Here is an 18141-nt window from a genome sequence, read left to right as displayed (position 1 = left end):
ACCTCTACTAACAAGCATGCAGGTATTTGAGAATCCTGGTCTGAAAGCGGTAAAACTAAGATTGAGGGGAGATCTGGGCATCTGCGGTTGGTTGAAACCAACAGGAGGCTAATGGCCCCAGACTCAGGAGTCCGAGTGCCTGGAAAGCATTTCTGTCTTCATCGGGCAGCAGGCGGTCCAGTGTGATAGAGCCGGGTCAAAGGCCCCCCGTGCCCCCTCTTTACATTCTTAAACATAAATTATTATTATTATTATTTTACTTCAAGAGCGAAGGTAAACTCACCAGATAACTTCTCAAACTTGTTCCAAAAGTCTCTAATAGCCTTAAGGTAGTTACGTGGGCAATTCCCCAAAGTGGGGTTAGCCAAAGGGCCACCACAGTTGTGAGCCATGAAGGCTGTTGAAGGGAACATCTTCCTAGGAGGACGAGCCCTCTGGAACACATCTGGAAAGTCTCAGGGCCCTCATGCTCCCCCCAGAAATCCTTGTCCTTGTTTTCTTCGTGAGCATCATTGCTGGTCTGAGGGCAACTTGTGTCCTTCTTCCCCCAATCTCCAGGCAGACACTACGCATCCTCTGACCAAGCACAGGAAAATCGCTTCCTCATTCCGGGACTCTTCGTTGTTTGATATTTTCACACTCTCCTGCAATTTATTGAAACAGGTAAGAAAACTCAAAACTTTGGTGCTCAATCTCAACAACCTTAAGTACAACGATTAAGGTAAATTGGTGAAGCTTTTCATCAGACGTTGTTCTTAAGAAGAGACTGTCAGTTATCTGAAATGCTCATCTGAAATGTCCAAGCAAGGGGTTGGACTAGAAGACCTCCAAGGTACCTTCCAGCTCTGTACTGATTGAATTATTGGTTGGTTGGTTGATTGATTGATTGGTTATCAACCGTGTGTAGATTTAGAGCTCTGAAAATCTCCAACTTCAGTCTGGCAGCTCCTGTATATGATAAGTAGGGTTGTTAGGCTCTGCTGGCAAGAAGCTGGGCCAGGGTCTTAAAAATTGTGCCCATTTCGCTTTCTCTTTTTTTAGGCTTCAGGAAAAACCCTGAACTTGAATGACGAAAGTCAGCATGGCCTTCTTATGCAGCTCCTCAAGCTCACACACAATTGCTTGAACTTTGACTTCATTGGCACATCGACAGACGAGTCCTCGGACGACCTCTGCACAGTGCAGATCCCCACCAGCTGGAGATCAGGTAGAGGGCCGGGTTTCCAGGCTGCCTTGAAGGGCAGAGTCGCCTTCTGCAGGCCTTCAACAATCTGGGGCCTTGGGAGGCCTCGGCCTTTGGGTTGGCACAGCCCATGGGGAGGGGTCCTTACCAGCCTGCTCCAGTCTGGCCACTCTTGAGTGGGTCTACAGAAACAATCATGGCGATACCTGCGAGATGGGGAAAACGTGTGCCAGTGTATTAGAGAATGGCTGTGATCGTTGCAGAGAGAAAACGTGGCCCTTCAACATCTGAGAAGCTTTTCTCAGTAACCAGGTTAGACTCTGTGGACCACTGCTCGGCCCCGTCAGGCAAGAGGCTCTTTCCAGAATGGCCAGCAGAGGTAGAGGTCCTTGATCTGACCTGGTCATCTTTTTGGAGAAAAAGAAAACCTGATCCTGCATATTACTTCCATTTGGCCATTGGTCACTAAATATTAAAAGATTCCCATTTTATTTTTATTCCTGTGCCAACAGACAATTGGGGGGGGTCTTATGCATGGTTAATTTTAGTCCCATTTCCTTATAATGGGGAATATCAAGCTAAGTGCATTGTGGCCTTTGGAGAGGTGGCCATAAAAGGGGGAGGGAGTAATGAGCACGTTACAAAAAGTGCATTTTGGACCAAACGAGTGGCAGAGGCCAGGTTTTCTTTATGGTCCCCAAAGAGAGAAAGACCAAGCCAAGAGATCGTCTTCAACAAAGAGCAGTGATTTTTGCCATTGTCAGAAACCCCATTGTACCTGGAAGATAATAAATGGTGATGTTCCTGAATAATTGGACTCTTATTCTACATGTTTGACTTATCAGTAAGTCTTAACATATTTCAGGTTTCTTCTGCATTGGGGGGAGAACAAGAGTCCATTTTTGCAGTAGGAGGTGGTATAATTCAGTCAACGGAGAGAATAATTGGCTGCAGATATATTTAGTCATGCATAATGGCTGTGCAGAATTCCTCTATAAAAAACATCCCATTTTTCATTGATTTGTCATGGAATGGCCCAGGTGTAATTATGTGGGCTCACCTACAGTTCAGCCCATAAATGTGTTTTAAAAGGTTTCTGCTGATTGGAAATACAATCATATTTTCAAGCAGACTCCTTCGCATCTGTGCGCAGTTAATGGATGTAGGAACCTCTGGGCCTTTTCTGAAACGCCCCCTGAAAAGGACTCTTCACATCTCACTTCCCCATCGCTTTTCAACATAATAATTGCCTTGTGGTTTAAACTCAGCAGGAAGCTTTCGTGCACTGGATTAGGGCCAAGCTCATTGCCATGGGCATCCAAAAGGTGGCAGTTGGGTTTATGAACCTCACTTTTAGTGGGGGGGTGGACACGACATGGGGGGGGCATAGCATAAATGAAGTTCCAAACAATTCACAGAATCCCTGGTTTTAAAAGCAGCCTGGGGAGGACGTGGTGGGGGTGGGGGTGGCCAGTGAGGGTGGTGAGAGGAGCACTGAGCAGCACAGGCAGACAGGATAAGGACAAGCAGGGACATCGTATGCTTGGAGTTCAGGAAGGCCTTTGACAAAGGAGACCACGGCCTCTGTCTTGGAAGCTAGAAATATGTGGTATAGGCAGCATCACCACTAGATGACACTGTAACTGTCAAATCAGACCCACATAATCCTTGATGGGTCTATATGGGGGGAAGGAAGCAGTGGGGTGCCCCAAAGCTCCGTTTTAGGCTCAGGACTCTTCAACATCTTCATAAACAATGTAGAGGAAGGAATAGAAGAGGAGCTCATGCAATGGACAGCTGACCCTAAACTGGCAGGAGTAGCCAACACCCCAGAAGAAAAGCTCAAGGTCCAGCTGGATCTCGGGATGGTCACGAAGGAGGTTGTGCTGTTTCATGCCTGCCCTGAAGTGACGCCCGTGTCTCTTTCAGCCTTTCTAGATTCCTCCACCCTGCAGCTGTTTTTCGACCTGTACCATTCCATCCCTCCCACTTTTTCACCCCTGGTGAGTAGGTCTCTGCCTGATAGGTTTCCCTTGGAACAGGGTCAGCAGGGGTGGGGGGGAGCCCAGGAGTGCGGGCTGTCTGGGCCCAGCGACCTCCAACGTCAGGAAAAACCACTTGGCTCTTTCTGCCTCCTCCCTCCCCCCCTCCCTCCCCCCCCCCAAAAGAAGAGGCCCATTGATGCTTGTCTGTCCAGGGCCTTCGGGGGCCTTTGTGCACTGTGTTTTTTAGGGCTCACTCGTTCAAACAAGCCATGTTTTTTATTTTACTCCCTGGCTTAGGTCTTGTCGTGTCTAGTGCAGATTGCTTCCGTCCGGCGGTCCCTATTTAATAATGCCGAAAGAGCCAAGTTCCTGTCACACCTGGTTGATGGCGTCAAGCGCATCCTGGAGAACCCCCAGGTAAGTCAGGCTATGGACATAGGGACAGATTTTGTGTGAACATCGCCACGAATCGTCCTTGGACTCTCTCCTCCTCCCCCAGGGGCTCTCGAGGTCAATGGAGGGCTTTGGGGAGCAGCCCTGGGGTCCTCGTTGGCATATGGGGGGCTGCTGAAACCGAGGATTCCCACTCCCCCTTTTCCTCCCTCAGAGCTTGTCAGACCCCAACAACTACCACGAATTCTGTCGGCTTCTCGCTCGCCTGAAAAGCAACTATCAGCTGGGGGAGCTGGTCAAGGTGGAAAACTACCCTGAGGTCATCCGACTCATCGCCAACTTCACTGTCACCAGCTTGCAGGTGGGGCCCCGTGGGGCTTCGTGTGTCTGGGGCAAGCCCCTCGGTGGGAGGGGGAGCCCAGGCACAGCAGCCTCCACCACGTCTCCCTTCCTCCCTCCCTTCCTCCCGACAGCACTGGGAGTTTGCGCCAAACAGCGTCCACTACCTGCTCAGTCTGTGGCAGCGGCTGGCAGCATCTGTCCCCTACGTCAAAGCCACCGAGCCGCACATGCTGGAGACGTACACGCCGGAGGTCACCAAAGCATACATCACCTCCCGGCTGGAGTCTGTCCACATCATCCTGAGGTAATAGGAGGTCCTCGCGGTCCTTGCCTGGGAATGTCCGAAAGTAACACGGCCCTCACACCCACTGCAGCGGGGAGGGAAGGGAGCCCGGCTGCGTCCCAGTTCCTCACTGTGAACCCAGCGGGGCCTCCTCAGCGGGGCCTCCTCCAGGGGCCTCACGGAGGAGGCCGCTCCTCTTCCCAACCGGCCGCTTTGTCTGCCCACAGAGACGGCCTGGAAGATCCCCTGGACGACACGGGTTTGGTGCAGCAGCAGCTTGACCAGCTCTCCACCATCGGGCGCTGCGAATACGAGAAGACCTGTGCCCTCCTGGTGCAGCTCTTTGACCAGTCGGCCCAGTCCTACCAGGAGCTGCTGCAGAGCGCCACCGCCATCCCCATGGATGTGGCCGTCCAAGAAGGTGGGCCGGCAGGAGACCCTCCCCTGCTTCCTAGGGGGGGACCCGAGAGCCGGGTACGGTCCGTCTTCCCCACCAGCTAGGCTTCCAGTGGGGCTCTCCTCCAAGAACATCCAGGGGGGTGCGAAAAAGGGCCAGAAGAATGATGAAGGGGAGCCCCCTCCCTTATGCAAGGCCTCGGTCTCTCCAGCCTTGAAAGACAGCGTTTACGGGGTGACGTGATGGAAGGGTATAAAATCACGCATGGGGTAGAAAAGGTGGATATAGGAAAATTCTTTTCTCTATCACACAACACTAGGACGAGGGGGCCCTGCCTATAGCTCACATGTGGGAAAGAGAGGAAATATTTCTCCACCCAGAGGGTCCTTGGTTGATGGGATTCCCTTCCAGAAGAGGCTGTGACAGCTGTCAGCCTGGAGAGCTTCAAGGCAGGATGAGACAGACTCAGGGATGCCGAGTGTATCAGTTGTTATTGAAATGGATGCCCAAGTGCCGCCTCTATGTTGGTGGAGGCAGGCAGGGGTCCCTTGGGTCCTATCTGTTGGGGGTCCAGGGAAAGGGAGGGTCTGGCCTTCTCTTTCTCCTCAAGATCCCCATGGACAATAGGTGGGCCGCTGCGGGACACAGAATGCTGGACACAGTGGGCTTTGGCCCGATTCAGCAGGGCTCTTCTTGTGACATAAGGCATTGTGGTTACACTCGACACTCCCATGTTGCATGCTTGCTTCACAAGCTTTGAAGCCCTCTGTAGGATTCCTGGTGCAATTTGAGCTGCATTGCTCCTCAAGGCCTTGGTGGCTGGAGGCTAGCTCCTTCGTAGGCCTGGCTCTGTGCTGGGGGCCACACCCAGCTGCCATCTATTGTGGAACGTCGTCTGCGGGGAGGGCTGTGCGTGTGTGCAATGCCTGCCCTCTGGAACATCGTTCCAATTAAGAGTTTGGCCCCTGCTGGCCTAGACCTTCTCCCAGGCTGGAGGTATTTGACCTCATGAGTTGTGTTTCTGCTGCTGGGTTTTCCACCGCTTCCCTCTCTGTTCTTGTGCTCTGGACATGTGGGTGTGACACGGGTGGTTTTGCCTACTGGCTGCCTGGGGGGGGGGTGTCCAGTAAGAGGAGCCTCCTCCTGGGCCTGGCCAAAGGAAAGGGGGGTGAGGCAGGAGGCGGCCTTGCCAACGAGCTCCCTTCCTGTCTTCTGGCTCCAGGGCGCCTCACCTGGCTCGTCTACATCATTGGGGCCGTGATTGGCGGGCGAGTGTCCTTTGCCAGTACAGACGAACAAGATGCCATGGATGGCGAGCTGGTCTGCCGGTAAGAGCCCAGCCCTCCACCCACTCCGCCCGGACGTTCCCCTGTCATTCTGGTATCAACCTCTGCCTGCCCGGGTCCTTGAGGAGCCCCTGACAGGCGGATTAAAATGCCAGGTCCAGTCTGACCATCTGGTTAATAGCAATGAACATAACAACAACAGTCATAACAGCACAACCACAACAATAACAGCAATAACTGAGCATTTGTGGGGAGACGCTGCACTCGTTCACAGGCTGAATAGAAGTTTTATGGGTCAGCTGGGGGTGTAAGTGGGGGGTGCCCTTCATTGTGACCCACGCAGAACACAACTCTGCAGAACACAAAACCAAATGCTGAAAATGGAGAAGTGGGTCTTCCAAAGTTTGTTGTCAAAGCAAAGCAGGGGCATTTTTCCCCCAAGAAGAAGAAGAAGGGGGGGGGGGTGAAGGAAATGGAGGGTGGGATTGTCCTTCTGTGGACCAATTCTGCAAGGGCCACGGATCCCACCAGAGGGTCAAGCCAGGCGTTTCCGAATAGAAACTCTACCCTCCGCGATCAGTGGGCCACTGCGGCCGCCTTCACCGCTCCTTCCCTTGCTGCCTCTCCAGGGTTCTTCAGCTGATGAACTTGACCGACTCCCGTCTGGCTCAGGCGGGCAACGAGAAGCTGGAGCTGGCCATGCTGAGCTTCTTTGAGCAGTTCCGGAAGATTTACATAGGAGACCAGGTGCAGAAATCCTCCAAGGTAAAACAGCCTTACCTGCAGTGGCTCTCTTCCCCTTATTTGGTCAGGGTGGGGCTCCAGGGTTTGGTGGCCACGGTCTGGAGAGCAGACTTCCTGGCCACTGGGGCTGCCCCGCTCAGAAGGCAATTGGCCCTGGGACCCTTCTGGGAGCCCAGCTCAGGGCCGAGAGTGAAGGCACGAGAGCCCCCTGAGCGGAAACCGCTTCCCCCCCCCAGCTGTATCGCCGTCTCTCGGAGGTCCTGGGGCTGAACGACGAGACCATGGTGTTGAGCGTCTTCATAGGAAAAATGTGAGTCCTCCCCCCGCTGCCCCCTGGGCCTTGGCCGCAGCCTGGCTCTGCCTGGGAAGGGTCCTTCTGCGGTGACTCTCAAGCCGCTGGTCCTAGAGGCTAAACCCTGGACCCCTGCAGCTTAGGGACAGCACGGACGAGTGGGGGGATTGAGTGATTCCCCCCTCCAGCCTCTCTTCCGGTGGACTGGGGCTTTGGGAGGAGAAAGGAGCAGCCCCGGACACCGTGTGCCTCCCCTCTCCCCACAGAATCACGAACTTGAAGTACTGGGGACGGTGTGAACCCATCACCTCCAAGACGTTGCAGCTGCTCAATGACCTCTCCATTGGATATCCTTTTCTGCTAGCCTCCCTGGGCTCCGGGCCTCCTGGGTTCCCCCCCTGGGGAGGCCGGGATTGGGCAGCAGCTGACCCCTCCCCTCGAAAGCTCTTGGGGTCTCCTGCCCCATCACTCCCGGGGCTCCTAGGATTCCATTCAAGACTAGAATAGGGTTGGCAGCGGATATATGGTGACAGTAAAGGTAAATAACTGCAGGGCATAATAAAGACATCGAGATGAAAATTAAGTGGGGGGGGGATTGTGGGGGAGGGGGGGAGGGCTCAGATATGTAGATCGGTTGAAGATAGAGAAGCGGATAATTAAACATCTCTCCAGTAATCTCTCAACAGTCACGACCACAATTAGGGAACCGTGTATGATGGTCAGCCGCCTTCCTTCAGTGACCCTTTGCAGGCACTGGGGTGGCCTAGAACAGGGGTCTCCAGCCTTGGCGACCTTAAGCCTGGGGGACTTCAACTCCCAGAATTCCCCAGGCAGCTTAGTCCGCCAGGCTTAACGTGGCCAAGGCTGGAGACCCCTGGCCTAGAAGACGGCAGGAGCAGCAGCAGAGCAGAGGCTGGAGCTCAAGGGGACAGGGCAGAAATCTCTTCACGCAAGGCAGAGTCCCTGCTTCCTGCTGGACCTTCTCACAGGGTGGACTGCAAGAGTGGTGCAGCCGGAGGGGGCGGAAGACGGTTCCCGTGGCTGTCCTCCTTGCTGAGTTCCCGGTCCATCCCCCGTGTGGAGGGAAGGCTCCCTGTCCAAGCGGATCGTTGCAGGCAAACAGTGCTGCATGCGCAGCTTTCGCCACCTCTGGTCCAACTGTTCCAGGGAATCCCTTAGTAGTGGGAAGTGGGAAGAAGTGGCCTCCCCCTGCCAGGTGGCGTGGCCGTGTCTCCTTCAGAGGTTCAGAATGAAGTAAAGAGGAGTGGGTGCCATTCCACCAGCGGTGGCCAAACCTTTTCATGCCCTTGTACCTGGAGGAAGGGGGGAGGGATCGGGGGGGGCACTCCTCCGTTGTTTTGGTTCTCCACCGTCCATCCGGCAGACCCAGGGCCAGTGTGTTGGAGGGCGTGTTGACCCACCTCTGCACCGTTGATTTCTTAGCTGCCGTGGGAGGGAAAGACGAGCGAGTGTGGGGGCTGCCTCTAACCAGGCCCTGTTGCCTCCTTGACCTCACTTTTACCTACAGCAGCGTTAGGAAGCTGGTGAAACTGAGCGCTGTGCAGTTCATGCTCAACAATCACACGGTGAGTTGCCACGTTCCTTTCTCAATCCTGAATGGGCGGTGTGGTTGTCGTCAATAGCGTCAGGAGGAAGGGGCCTCTCCTCCTTTGGGGGATCCCTCTTTCCAGACCACGACTCAGAAGTCGCGGAACAAACAACAGTCACACTAAATGGCACCACACAAAGAGGCATTCGAAGGCCAGCGCTCTGACCCATGAGCACAGTTCAGAGCGCACGGACACGGCCCTCCTGGAGGGGGATGAAGTGTTGGCCACCAAGTTGCCAAGCTCGGAGCTCAGGCCAGGAGCCCAAGATTCCCCCTTTGTTAGAAACAAGGGCCGAAGCTGCAGCTACACTGGGAACCAGGTGGACGTGCAGGTTTTGCAGGTCAATCCCAGAGAACAGGCCTGCCAGTCCGGCCTCTCCTCTTTGTCCCCTCACGGTCTGAGCACAGAGCAGGGGAGAGAGAGACCTTGGCCAGGAGGAGGGAGCCAGGATGCTGCGGCCTGTGGGCCTTCTGCCCCTTCCCACGGCAGCTGACCGGGCACTATTCGTATTCCATCCATTGCGAGGCGTGGAAGCGGTTTCAGGCCAGATTCCGTGCCCTGCCCCGGATTGGAGGCTAGCAGGAGGGGGGAGGGCTGGCCATTGGAGCAGCTCCTTGGCCAACGCAAGGGCAAGGGAGGCAGGCGTGGACGCACCTTCTTTCTGTCCCTGAATAATTGCACCTCGTTAATAGCACGGTTTTTGTCCTTCCACAGAGCGAGCACTTTTCCTTCTTGGGTATCAACAATCAATCCAATCTGAGTGACATGAGATGTCGGACTACTTTCTATACGGCACTTGGGCGCCTCCTTATGGTGGACCTCGGTACTGCAACCCCTTCGTGTACTCCCAAACGCATCCCCCCTCCCGCCCCAGTTCTATGTCATTTCTAATTATAACTAATTAGAGGGGAACAATTTAATCAATCAACCTTCTATAAAGCTTGGTTGTTCAGGGAGAAAATGGTTTGCCTGGTTACCTTTCTCCAAATATTGTCCATTGCCAGTGTAGTTCTGGATCTCCTGGGGGGTCAAAGCCTCCAAGGTTGACCAGATGGATCCAAAAACGATGTAGATGTTCAGCCCGGATTGCAGAGCAGGGGACTGTTGAAGAGGACGCTTCCTTCTCTCTTGCAGGGGAGGATGAAGACCAGTACGAGCAATTCATGTTGCCCCTCACGGCTGCCTTTGAGACGGTGGCCCAGATGTTCAGCACCAACACCTTCAACGAACAGGAGGCAAAGGTAGGGAAGGTGGCTGGAAGTCCCCCCCTTTCCTGTCCGAAACCTTTGGGTCAGGGTCTTCCCGACAACCCCTAGGGCAGGAGCCAGAGGGAGGCTCTACTACCCAGTCCAGGGGGCAGTTCGGGAGGCCGGCCGCCCTCCGTGGTCCCTGGGGGAAACATTCTCTGAAACAAGGGGGAGGGGGCTTGGAGGGTGGTGGTGACACAGGGGCCTCTCCCCCCCCTCCTCCAGAGGACGTTGGTGGGCCTGGTGAGGGACCTGCGGGGGATCGCCTTCGCCTTCAACGCCAAGACCAGCTTCATGATGCTCTTCGAGTGGATGTATCCTTGACTCTGGGGCCTGCCCGCTTCCTGGAATGGGGATCAGGCCGGCAACTGGATTCTGGAACCTCCAAGTCTCTGATGCCTCAAGGCCCAACGCTGCCTCCGCCGCCAATGCGCTGTGCTTGAGTTTCCCAGGGCTGGTCAGAATGCCAGTCTGCACAACATAGAGCTCGGCTTCTGACCTTGATGAGCAGGTGGCTGAAGTATTGGGCAGGCGGCAGGAGGACTCTTACCTGGAGTGATCCAGTAGATCATTTGTCTCCTCTTCGTTTGCCAACTGAGTCTGCGGTGGTCAGCTTTGCAGTAACCTGGCCATCTTGGCCATTCTGACCCGAAGAGTGAGTGTCTGGGTTGATTCTGGAAGTAGTCAGGTGGTCCTTAGCTTCAGCCTTACAGCTACCCAGCCTACATGCCAATCTTGCAGCGGGCGGTTGAGCTCTGGTACCACGACCCGGCCTGCACCACCCCTGTGCTCAAACTGATGGCGGAGCTGGTGCACAACAGGTAAGGGGGACCCCAAGGGGCCTTCTCGGCCCCCTGAAGGGAGGCTGCCCTGCAGGGATGGTGCAGTTATTAGCTCTAGAAAACATAAGCATCCATCTTACTTGTCATTATTTTTTTAATTTTTCTCCAACATAAAATAAAACAACAATACATAGTTTCCAACACAAAACCAAGCTTATTCTCAAACATATACACTTTTTTTCTTTTTTCTTTGTAATCATTCAATCATTTATAGCTCTTTCTTTCACAAAAGGCCTGTAGAAACATAATACCTTATATATTCAAAAGCTGCTTAAAATATAGCTTTTCCCCAAGTAATATTAAAACATTACAATAACCTTTACATTAATTGCTGGTCATGAAATTCACATCTTATTTGAGTCTTACAAAACTATAGAAAAACAGTTTTCTTATAATCATCTAAGCAGATTATGTGTAAAATCTTCATATTGCAACAAAAGATCTAAAAAACCATAATCCTATATGTCTAATGGAGTAATTTTGAATGCATTTCTGGGATCGTTAGAGAATTTCTAAAGAGCTACCGGGCAGTGAAAGAACTTTGGAGGCCATAAGAGAAAAAAGTGCAGACCGGAGCAGCCCAAACGGGGGGCAAGGGTCCCTAAAGGCAGTGCCCTTCCCTGGCCCTTTTCTCTGTGAAAGGGAGGCAGCCCGAGACGTTCCAAACATTGATTAGAAATTTGATAAATGACATGACATGAAATGCCTCTGTTTCCAGCGGTCAGTCAGTGAGGTGGAAAGAGCCACTGAGCGTTGCAAAGGAGGCAAAGGCTCCAGAGAGGGCAGCTGTTGTGCCTGGCCCAGAACCTTGGACCTCGTCCTCCGCTCGCCCAGGGCTGCTGGGGCTGCCCACTCAGTGGTGGCGCCTGCCTCTCAGCCAGGGCCCAACTCTCCCTTGCTTTCAGGTCCCAGCGGCTGCAGTTCGACGTCTCCTCCCCCAACGGGATCCTGCTCTTCCGGGAGACCAGCAAAATGATCACTACCTACGGTGGGTGTCTCTCTTCACAGCCGTCGGGCCGGGTCAGAGGGGAAGGAGGCCTCGCCTGGCCCACTGGACTGGCCTCTTGTTGAAAGGCCTTCAGGGGCAAAGGAGAAAGGAGGCTGGGCCAGGAGCTGTTCTCCCGTGGAGCCCTTCTCGGTTTAGCAGAACCCGGCCTTTGCTTTGCTGGGATGGTGCAGGGCTTATAATGATAATTGATAATTAATTAGACCTTTATGCCGCCTCTCTCTGAACACTCGGGATGGCTCACAACAGCAATAAAACAATACAATACAAATCTAATAATTAAAACTATGACTAAAACCCACTATCTTGAAAAACCCCTTAGTTGTAAACTCTTAAGCACTGTTGCTGTTTGCCTCTATGCCGAAGCGATGGGGCTTGGGTCAGACTCCACCCACTGCAGCCGTTTTTGTGGTTCGCACTGTCCGAAGACTGGCCCTTGGCTTCCCAACGTCCACTTTGAGGGGATGGTTTTCCACTTGAGGAGCCTTTGAGGGGATGGTTTTGAGAGACCTGCGCTTGTTGTTTTTGCAGGAAACCGTATCCTGACCTTGGGGGAAGTTCCAAAAGACCAGGTTTATGCCCTGAAGCTCAAGGGGGTGTCCATCTGCTTCTCCATGCTGAAAGCCGCCCTGAGTGGCAGCTACGTCAACTTTGGGGTCTTCCGCCTCTATGGGGACGATGCCCTGGACAACGCCTTACAGACCTTCATCAAGCTCCTCCTCTCCATCCCCCACAGCGACCTGCTGGTGAGAAGGCAGAACCCCAGCCCTCCTCTCCCCCTTCGGACCCCCCTGGGGCTGCTTGGCCCTGCAGCTGGTCCAGGGGACCCTCACGGCTGTCTGTAATTCTGAACTCTTAACACGATGGTGGCATTGTCCGTTTGGCCTCGCTGGGCTACACCTGGGTCTTTGCCTCTTCCGGCACACGGTTGCCTCTTGTGGAAGTAGCTGCTGGCCTGGCCGAGGGACCTGGGCCTGATTCCATCCCATTCGGCGTTTGCCCTGGGGATGGACCACTTGGGGCATAAGGGGAAAGGCCAAACAGAGGGCTGGTTCCTCTCCCTCCCTCCTTTGCAAGAAAGAGACGGGGTTAGAGCACAGCACTGCAGGCGGCTTCTGCTGACTGGCAGTTCGAATCTCAGCAGGCTCCAGGTTGACTTGGCCGAGGTCAGGAAAACGAGGACCCAAGTTGACCAGGCCTGAGTGACCAAGCGCAGGAATTCATGGTCCAGGAAAAGAGCACAGCTGGCACACAACACACAATTGCACCAAGGTTCTCCGAGCCACAACCCTGACTAGCTCTCCACGCTCTTGGCCAAACCTTTCATAGTGTGATTGAAAGAGTCACACGATCTAAAGCCACAGGAATATATATGTATATATAATAGCACTGGATGATCAGACGAGGCCCTGGCGTGGTCACAGCCTTTCCTCTCTGGCCTAGGAATTCTAAAGAACGGTTAATTGGCCAGTAAATTGGAAGCTGGACCTTCAGTGGTCATAAAAGTAAAAAAAGTTCTGAAAACCTCTGAAACTGAGATGGCATTGCACGTGTGGGGTCAGGGGTGATATGTCTGAATGGTCCCGGATCTGGGCCCACAGAACTGCTCCGAAAGCTCTCCTGACGCCTCCCTCCAATTTCTCCTTTTTCCCCAGGATTACCCTAAGCTCAGCCAGTCCTACTACTCGTTACTGGAAGTGCTGACTCAAGATCACATGAACTTCATAGCTAGCCTGGAGCCCCATGTCATCATGTACATTCTGTCTTCCATTTCAGAAGGTCTCACGGCACTAGGTGAGTGCAACCTGTCGGGGTGACGTTTTGCAGAAGCTCGCACGCCCAGGTAGCCAGAGCAGCTGACCAGCCTGCCTCAGACCGGGATATTGGGAACCTTTGTGGTGAAGATAATCGAAGACAGGGACTGCAGAGCGTCTTTCGTAGCAAATCTACACTATTTACACTGTAGCTACCTACACAAAGTGCTACTCACCATTCTCTGTCTGCTAATCCCAGCTACAATATTCAGCTACAAGTCTTCAGCCACCACAGGCCACACTAATTCACAGGCCACCATACCTTCAAGCCAAGCCCCAAGCCACACCTGTGCAAAGGTGCATCATGTACTTTGCCAGCCAATCAGATTACATTACAATTTGCACATTCACGGGACTAAGCAGTTTTATAATTGTCTCTCTCTGCAATTTGGAATTTTGCATCTGGTAGGGCCCGATCCTGACACAGCAGCCGTTATTGGGAAGAGGCTCGAGGGCTCCTCTTGGGAGTTGAGGAAGGGCTGCCAAGGTCTTTCAACGGGTCCTGTGGCTTTGGGATGTAGACACCAACTCTCCCTGGCTTAGATACAACATACCCAGTAGAACACCTAAATCTTCCCTTAACTCCCTGGCAGTTCCTGGTTTGGACGTAAAGATTGGTCTGCAGGAAAGGCGGCCACTTCCTTAACCTCTCGTGTGCAAAGTCAGGAGGAGGGGGCCACGCTGACCATTTGGGTGGGTTCCCAGCTGGTAGAGCCCCCCCTGATTCTACACGATAGCCTTGCAAGACTTGATCATGGTGAGAATTCCTACTGTCGAAACTCCAGAGCCTGGTTGGTTGGCCTGAGGCTGCTTTTGCCCAGCCAGGAGAGGGTCCAGCTCCTCATCAAATAGTAGGAACGTTTGACCCAACGCAACTCCGGCCTCATTCCTCTGTGCCCCCCCCCCCTTCTCTCTCTTCCTGGCAGATACCATGGTTTGCACTGGATGCTGCTCCTGCCTAGACCACATTGTAACTTATCTCTTCAAGCAGCTGTCCCGCAGCACCAAAAAGAGGCCTGCCCCCTTGACCCAGGAGAGCGACCGGTTCCTCCACATCATGCAGCAGCACCCCGAGATGATCCAACAGGTCAGGACAAGGAGGGCAGCACTCAGGAGGTTTTTTTTCTGAAGTCGGCTGCGGGGCCACAGCCCTTGAGTTGGGTGGTGAAGGTCAGCCTGAAACATTTGGGCCCGGAATAGTTACACACACACACGGGTCACAAGAAGCGGCTCTTCTGTCCCCACGAAACGACTGCAGAACTTCTCCTATCCTCATTTTCAATACTTGTTTGAGGATGAAGTGACCATTCTGCAGAAAACACTTAGCTGCCTTTGACCAACAGTTTGGCCAGATCGGTGGTCAGTCCCTGCTTGCAAGTGTAGGTCCCTGGCCCCAGTGACCAGCGCCTCGTTTCCGGGTGGCCTTGATCGGAGGCGCTGGCTTCCCCGTTCCAAGATATTTAACTGGGTTTTTAATCCTGCCAGTGGGCTGTGTGGCCTTGCTCCAACTGTTTGTCCTTCTGGCAGTTCCAGACCCTCCCAGTCCCTCCTCCCTGCAGTCCAGAGGGTTCGGTTCTTCTCTCTCCAGTCCATCAGCAGCCCAACGTTTGCATCTGGCATCATTCCTCAGAATATTTCTCCCAACAATCTTAATTTCATTTTTTTCCCCTTTCAGTCCAGCTTGTTTCAAAATGTCTCACGTATCCCTGGAATAGGGAGAATATACACTTCATTTGAAGCAGCTGGTCACTCTGTTTTCTGCTCCTGACCCTTCCCCCTGGCCAGCAGGCAAATCCTCTAGTTTGCGAATGAGGTGGCCCTGCGTGCCCTTGTTTTTGAGAACTGCAGCTCATGGAGTCCACGTAACTCAGAGTCATAGAATATTCAGAGCGGAACTCTGTGGCTGTTTACTTAGTACGTACTAGGGCTGCTTCAGCCTTCCACCCTTCTGAGGTCAGTAGAATGAGGACCAGGTTGTTGGGAGCAGACCGTAAATTGCCTGAGTGCTCCTGCCATTTTCTTATTTGTTGGACGTGTGGAGAGAGAGAGAGAGATCTTGGTGTGTCTTTCTTTGGAAACCAGCTCCAGCCCCTCGGATATTGGAAGGCTCCTCCTGTGTCACCCATAGTCCTTCTCTCGGTCAGACTAGACCCGTGATGGCAAACCTATGGCATGGGCGGCACAAGTGGCACGCGGAGCCATATCGGCCGCCACATGACCCATTGCCTTAGCTCAGCTCCAGTGCGCATGTGTGCGCTGCCTGGCTGGTTTTCAGCTCACGCAGAGGCTCTGGGAGGGCATTTTCAGCCTCCAGAGGGCCTCGGGGGGGGCATTTCCCCCTCCTTGGGCTCCGAGAAAGCCTCTAGGGCCTGGGGGGGCAAAAAACGGGACTACGGGGCCCACCACAAGTCAGGGAGCGCGGCAGCAGGGGGTTGTGTGCACATGTGTGAGGGGCAGGGCATATGGGGGGACAGAATTATGGGTGTGGGCACGCATGGGCTTGCGCTTTCGGCACCATCACTGGACCGGGCATTCCCACTCCCAATTTCTCAAGACTCATTCGTAGGGCTTAGATCCTCCTTTCTTCCCGTCTGACCCAATTGCCGTGGGTCAGATGAGGTGTCCTGTGTCTCGGCCACCGTTTGCCCATCAGCCCCGCCAGGGTCCCAGTGGGAGCTCAGTCGAACCGTAGCGTTGACCGGGCTGTGCTTGGTCCTTCTTCCAGATGCTCTCCACGGTGTTGAACATCATCATATTTGAAGACTGCCGGAACCAGTGGTCCATGTCGCGGCCTCTGCTTGGCTTGATACTCCTCAATGAAAAGGTGAGGCCCCCGAGGGGGGTGCTGGGCTCCCTGTGGGTCGACCCACTGCCCTGCATCGCTCACGGTGACCTCTCCCTCGGCAGTATTTCTCGGATCTAAGGAACAGCATCGTCAACAGCCAGCCCCCCGAGAAGCAGCAAGCCATGCACCTCTGCTTCGAGAACCTCATGGAGGGCATCGAGAGGAACCTGCTGACCAAGAATCGCGATCGGTGAGTATTTCCACAAGATGCAGCTCCCTCGTCCTTGTGAGGTGCAATTCTGAGAAAAAGGCACCACTGGGGGATCACTCCAGGGCCGGGGGGGGGGTGTTGGTCAGTAGGCCATGTGGGGCTCCCCCATGCCTTCTGCCCCCCGTGGAATCCTGCAGGAGAGTTAGTTGCCCTTTCAGAAGCCTTCGGTCCTTTGGCTCCTTTCCAAAGTGAGGAAGTAGCTCACACTTTGCTTGCGGTCAAAATCCAAGAAAATGGAAGGAAAAATTGGGAGCGTCCAGGTTTTCACAGCTGTGATTCAGAGCGTTCGAGAACCCCGTTTTTTGCCAGGAGTTGGACTTGGGCCGTTGTTGCGCGATTCCCCGAGAACGGGCGGAGCTGTTGGGCAGAAGGGGGGGTCCAAGCAAGCACCCCCCCAAAAAACCGCCTCTCCCTTCCCGCCAGGTTTACACAGAATCTGTCCGCGTTCCGTCGGGAAGTGAACGATTCCATGAAGAACTCGGCCTACGGGGTCAACAGCAACGACATGATGAGCTGACGTCTCGCCAGGAGCCGCTCTCCGGGCCGAGGAGGTTAACTTTTCCGATGGAAAGACACGCGGGCGTTTCCGATCCCTGCCGGCCCCCCCGGGGCTTCGGCTGCAGGAGGGGGGGGCGTAGTAGAAGGTTCATTCGGAGAGGGTTGGTTTTCCTTGGGGAGGCACAACGGGCACCGCCCGGCGCGAACGTCAAGAGGAACCCGGTGTCCTGCCACAGCCTGCCTTGTATAAACATGTACATTTTTTCATAACATTTTGAACAAGGTTTATATTGACTCAAGTTTGAAAAAAAAAAGCGTGACTGAAATTTTTACATAGGGCACCGATGCCAGAGCGAGGGTGATACGCCAGTGGAACTGCCTGCCACATGACTGGGCAAGGGGGGGGTGAGAGTACAGAGTTATTATATTTAGTAACTAGTGTAGAGGCACAAGTGTAAAATTCCAAATGTATATTTTTCTTATCTGCCCCCCCACCCTTCAACTTAGGCCGTCCTCCCCCACCTGCCCTCCTTAGGAGCTCAAAGCCATGCCCCCCCCCAAGTACACGCACGCCCCCTCCCCTGCCGTCTCTCTCGGGAGGTGGGAGGGCTGGGCTCTCTGGCGGCAGCACCTGCAAACAACTCCTGCCCCCCCTCTTTCACGGAGCCCCTTCTGGCTCTGGAGACGGTGGGCCGCTGCCCTCCCCCCCCCCATGGTGCACCCGACCCCCTCAGACAACCCTCTCCCCCCACTCAAGCGGTGGGAACCTTGGTTAAAGGTTCAATTGAGGGGAAATCGGGGGAGACGGGACCCCCCCCCTTGCCCCCAGCTGGCCCTGCCCTTCGGCTGCTAGTGTTCGGCCCCCTCCCCCTCCGAGCGAGCCCGGTGGCTTTTCTTCCTGACTAGGGTCTCCGTGGGGGGGGGTCCCCTCTGGCGATTGTGTGCTGGGTCCTTTTTGTGCGACCAGGTTGCTGAATGACTCGTACGGATGTGTGATGCAAGCATTGTGTAAGAATTGTGGCTGCAAATAAATGAAAAGTGGTTTCTACTGAACTGTGTGCAACGAGGCCGGAGCCTTCCTTTCTGGGGGGGTGTGGGGTGTGCAGGTCGCAGGGTCCTCCCCAACGGGTGGGGGGGTGGGGGGGTCTCTACACACTTGAGGC

The 18141-nt window shown here is 54.2% G+C and overlaps 1 protein-coding gene across 1 annotated transcript in view; it reads left to right on the top strand.

The window, feature by feature from the left end:
* XPO7 (exportin 7) overlaps positions 1-18031 on the top strand; it is a 29917-nt gene extending 11886 nt beyond the window's left edge. Inside the window, exons 6-28 of the mRNA XM_070765401.1 lie at positions 559-663; positions 1042-1207; positions 3113-3186; positions 3466-3585; positions 3776-3922; positions 4035-4207; positions 4414-4607; positions 5806-5911; positions 6499-6634; positions 6850-6923; positions 7172-7252; positions 8428-8491; positions 9230-9338; positions 9650-9756; positions 9988-10076; positions 10476-10583; positions 11510-11592; positions 12142-12356; positions 13266-13404; positions 14351-14511; positions 16150-16248; positions 16332-16459; positions 16904-18031. Of these exons, the coding sequence (XP_070621502.1) occupies positions 559-663; positions 1042-1207; positions 3113-3186; positions 3466-3585; positions 3776-3922; positions 4035-4207; positions 4414-4607; positions 5806-5911; positions 6499-6634; positions 6850-6923; positions 7172-7252; positions 8428-8491; positions 9230-9338; positions 9650-9756; positions 9988-10076; positions 10476-10583; positions 11510-11592; positions 12142-12356; positions 13266-13404; positions 14351-14511; positions 16150-16248; positions 16332-16459; positions 16904-16997 (2772 nt within the window). The 3' untranslated portion in view covers positions 16998-18031. The remainder of the gene's footprint in view (positions 1-558; positions 664-1041; positions 1208-3112; positions 3187-3465; positions 3586-3775; positions 3923-4034; positions 4208-4413; positions 4608-5805; positions 5912-6498; positions 6635-6849; positions 6924-7171; positions 7253-8427; positions 8492-9229; positions 9339-9649; positions 9757-9987; positions 10077-10475; positions 10584-11509; positions 11593-12141; positions 12357-13265; positions 13405-14350; positions 14512-16149; positions 16249-16331; positions 16460-16903) is intronic.
* Positions 18032-18141: the final 110 nt, after the last annotated feature.

This window comes from Erythrolamprus reginae, chromosome 12, assembly GCF_031021105.1.
Source record: "Erythrolamprus reginae isolate rEryReg1 chromosome 12, rEryReg1.hap1, whole genome shotgun sequence".
Classification (NCBI taxonomy): Eukaryota; Metazoa; Chordata; class Lepidosauria; order Squamata; family Dipsadidae; genus Erythrolamprus; species Erythrolamprus reginae.
The sequence above is the reverse complement of the archived record's forward strand: the minus strand, read 5'-3'. Positions and strand labels throughout refer to the sequence as shown.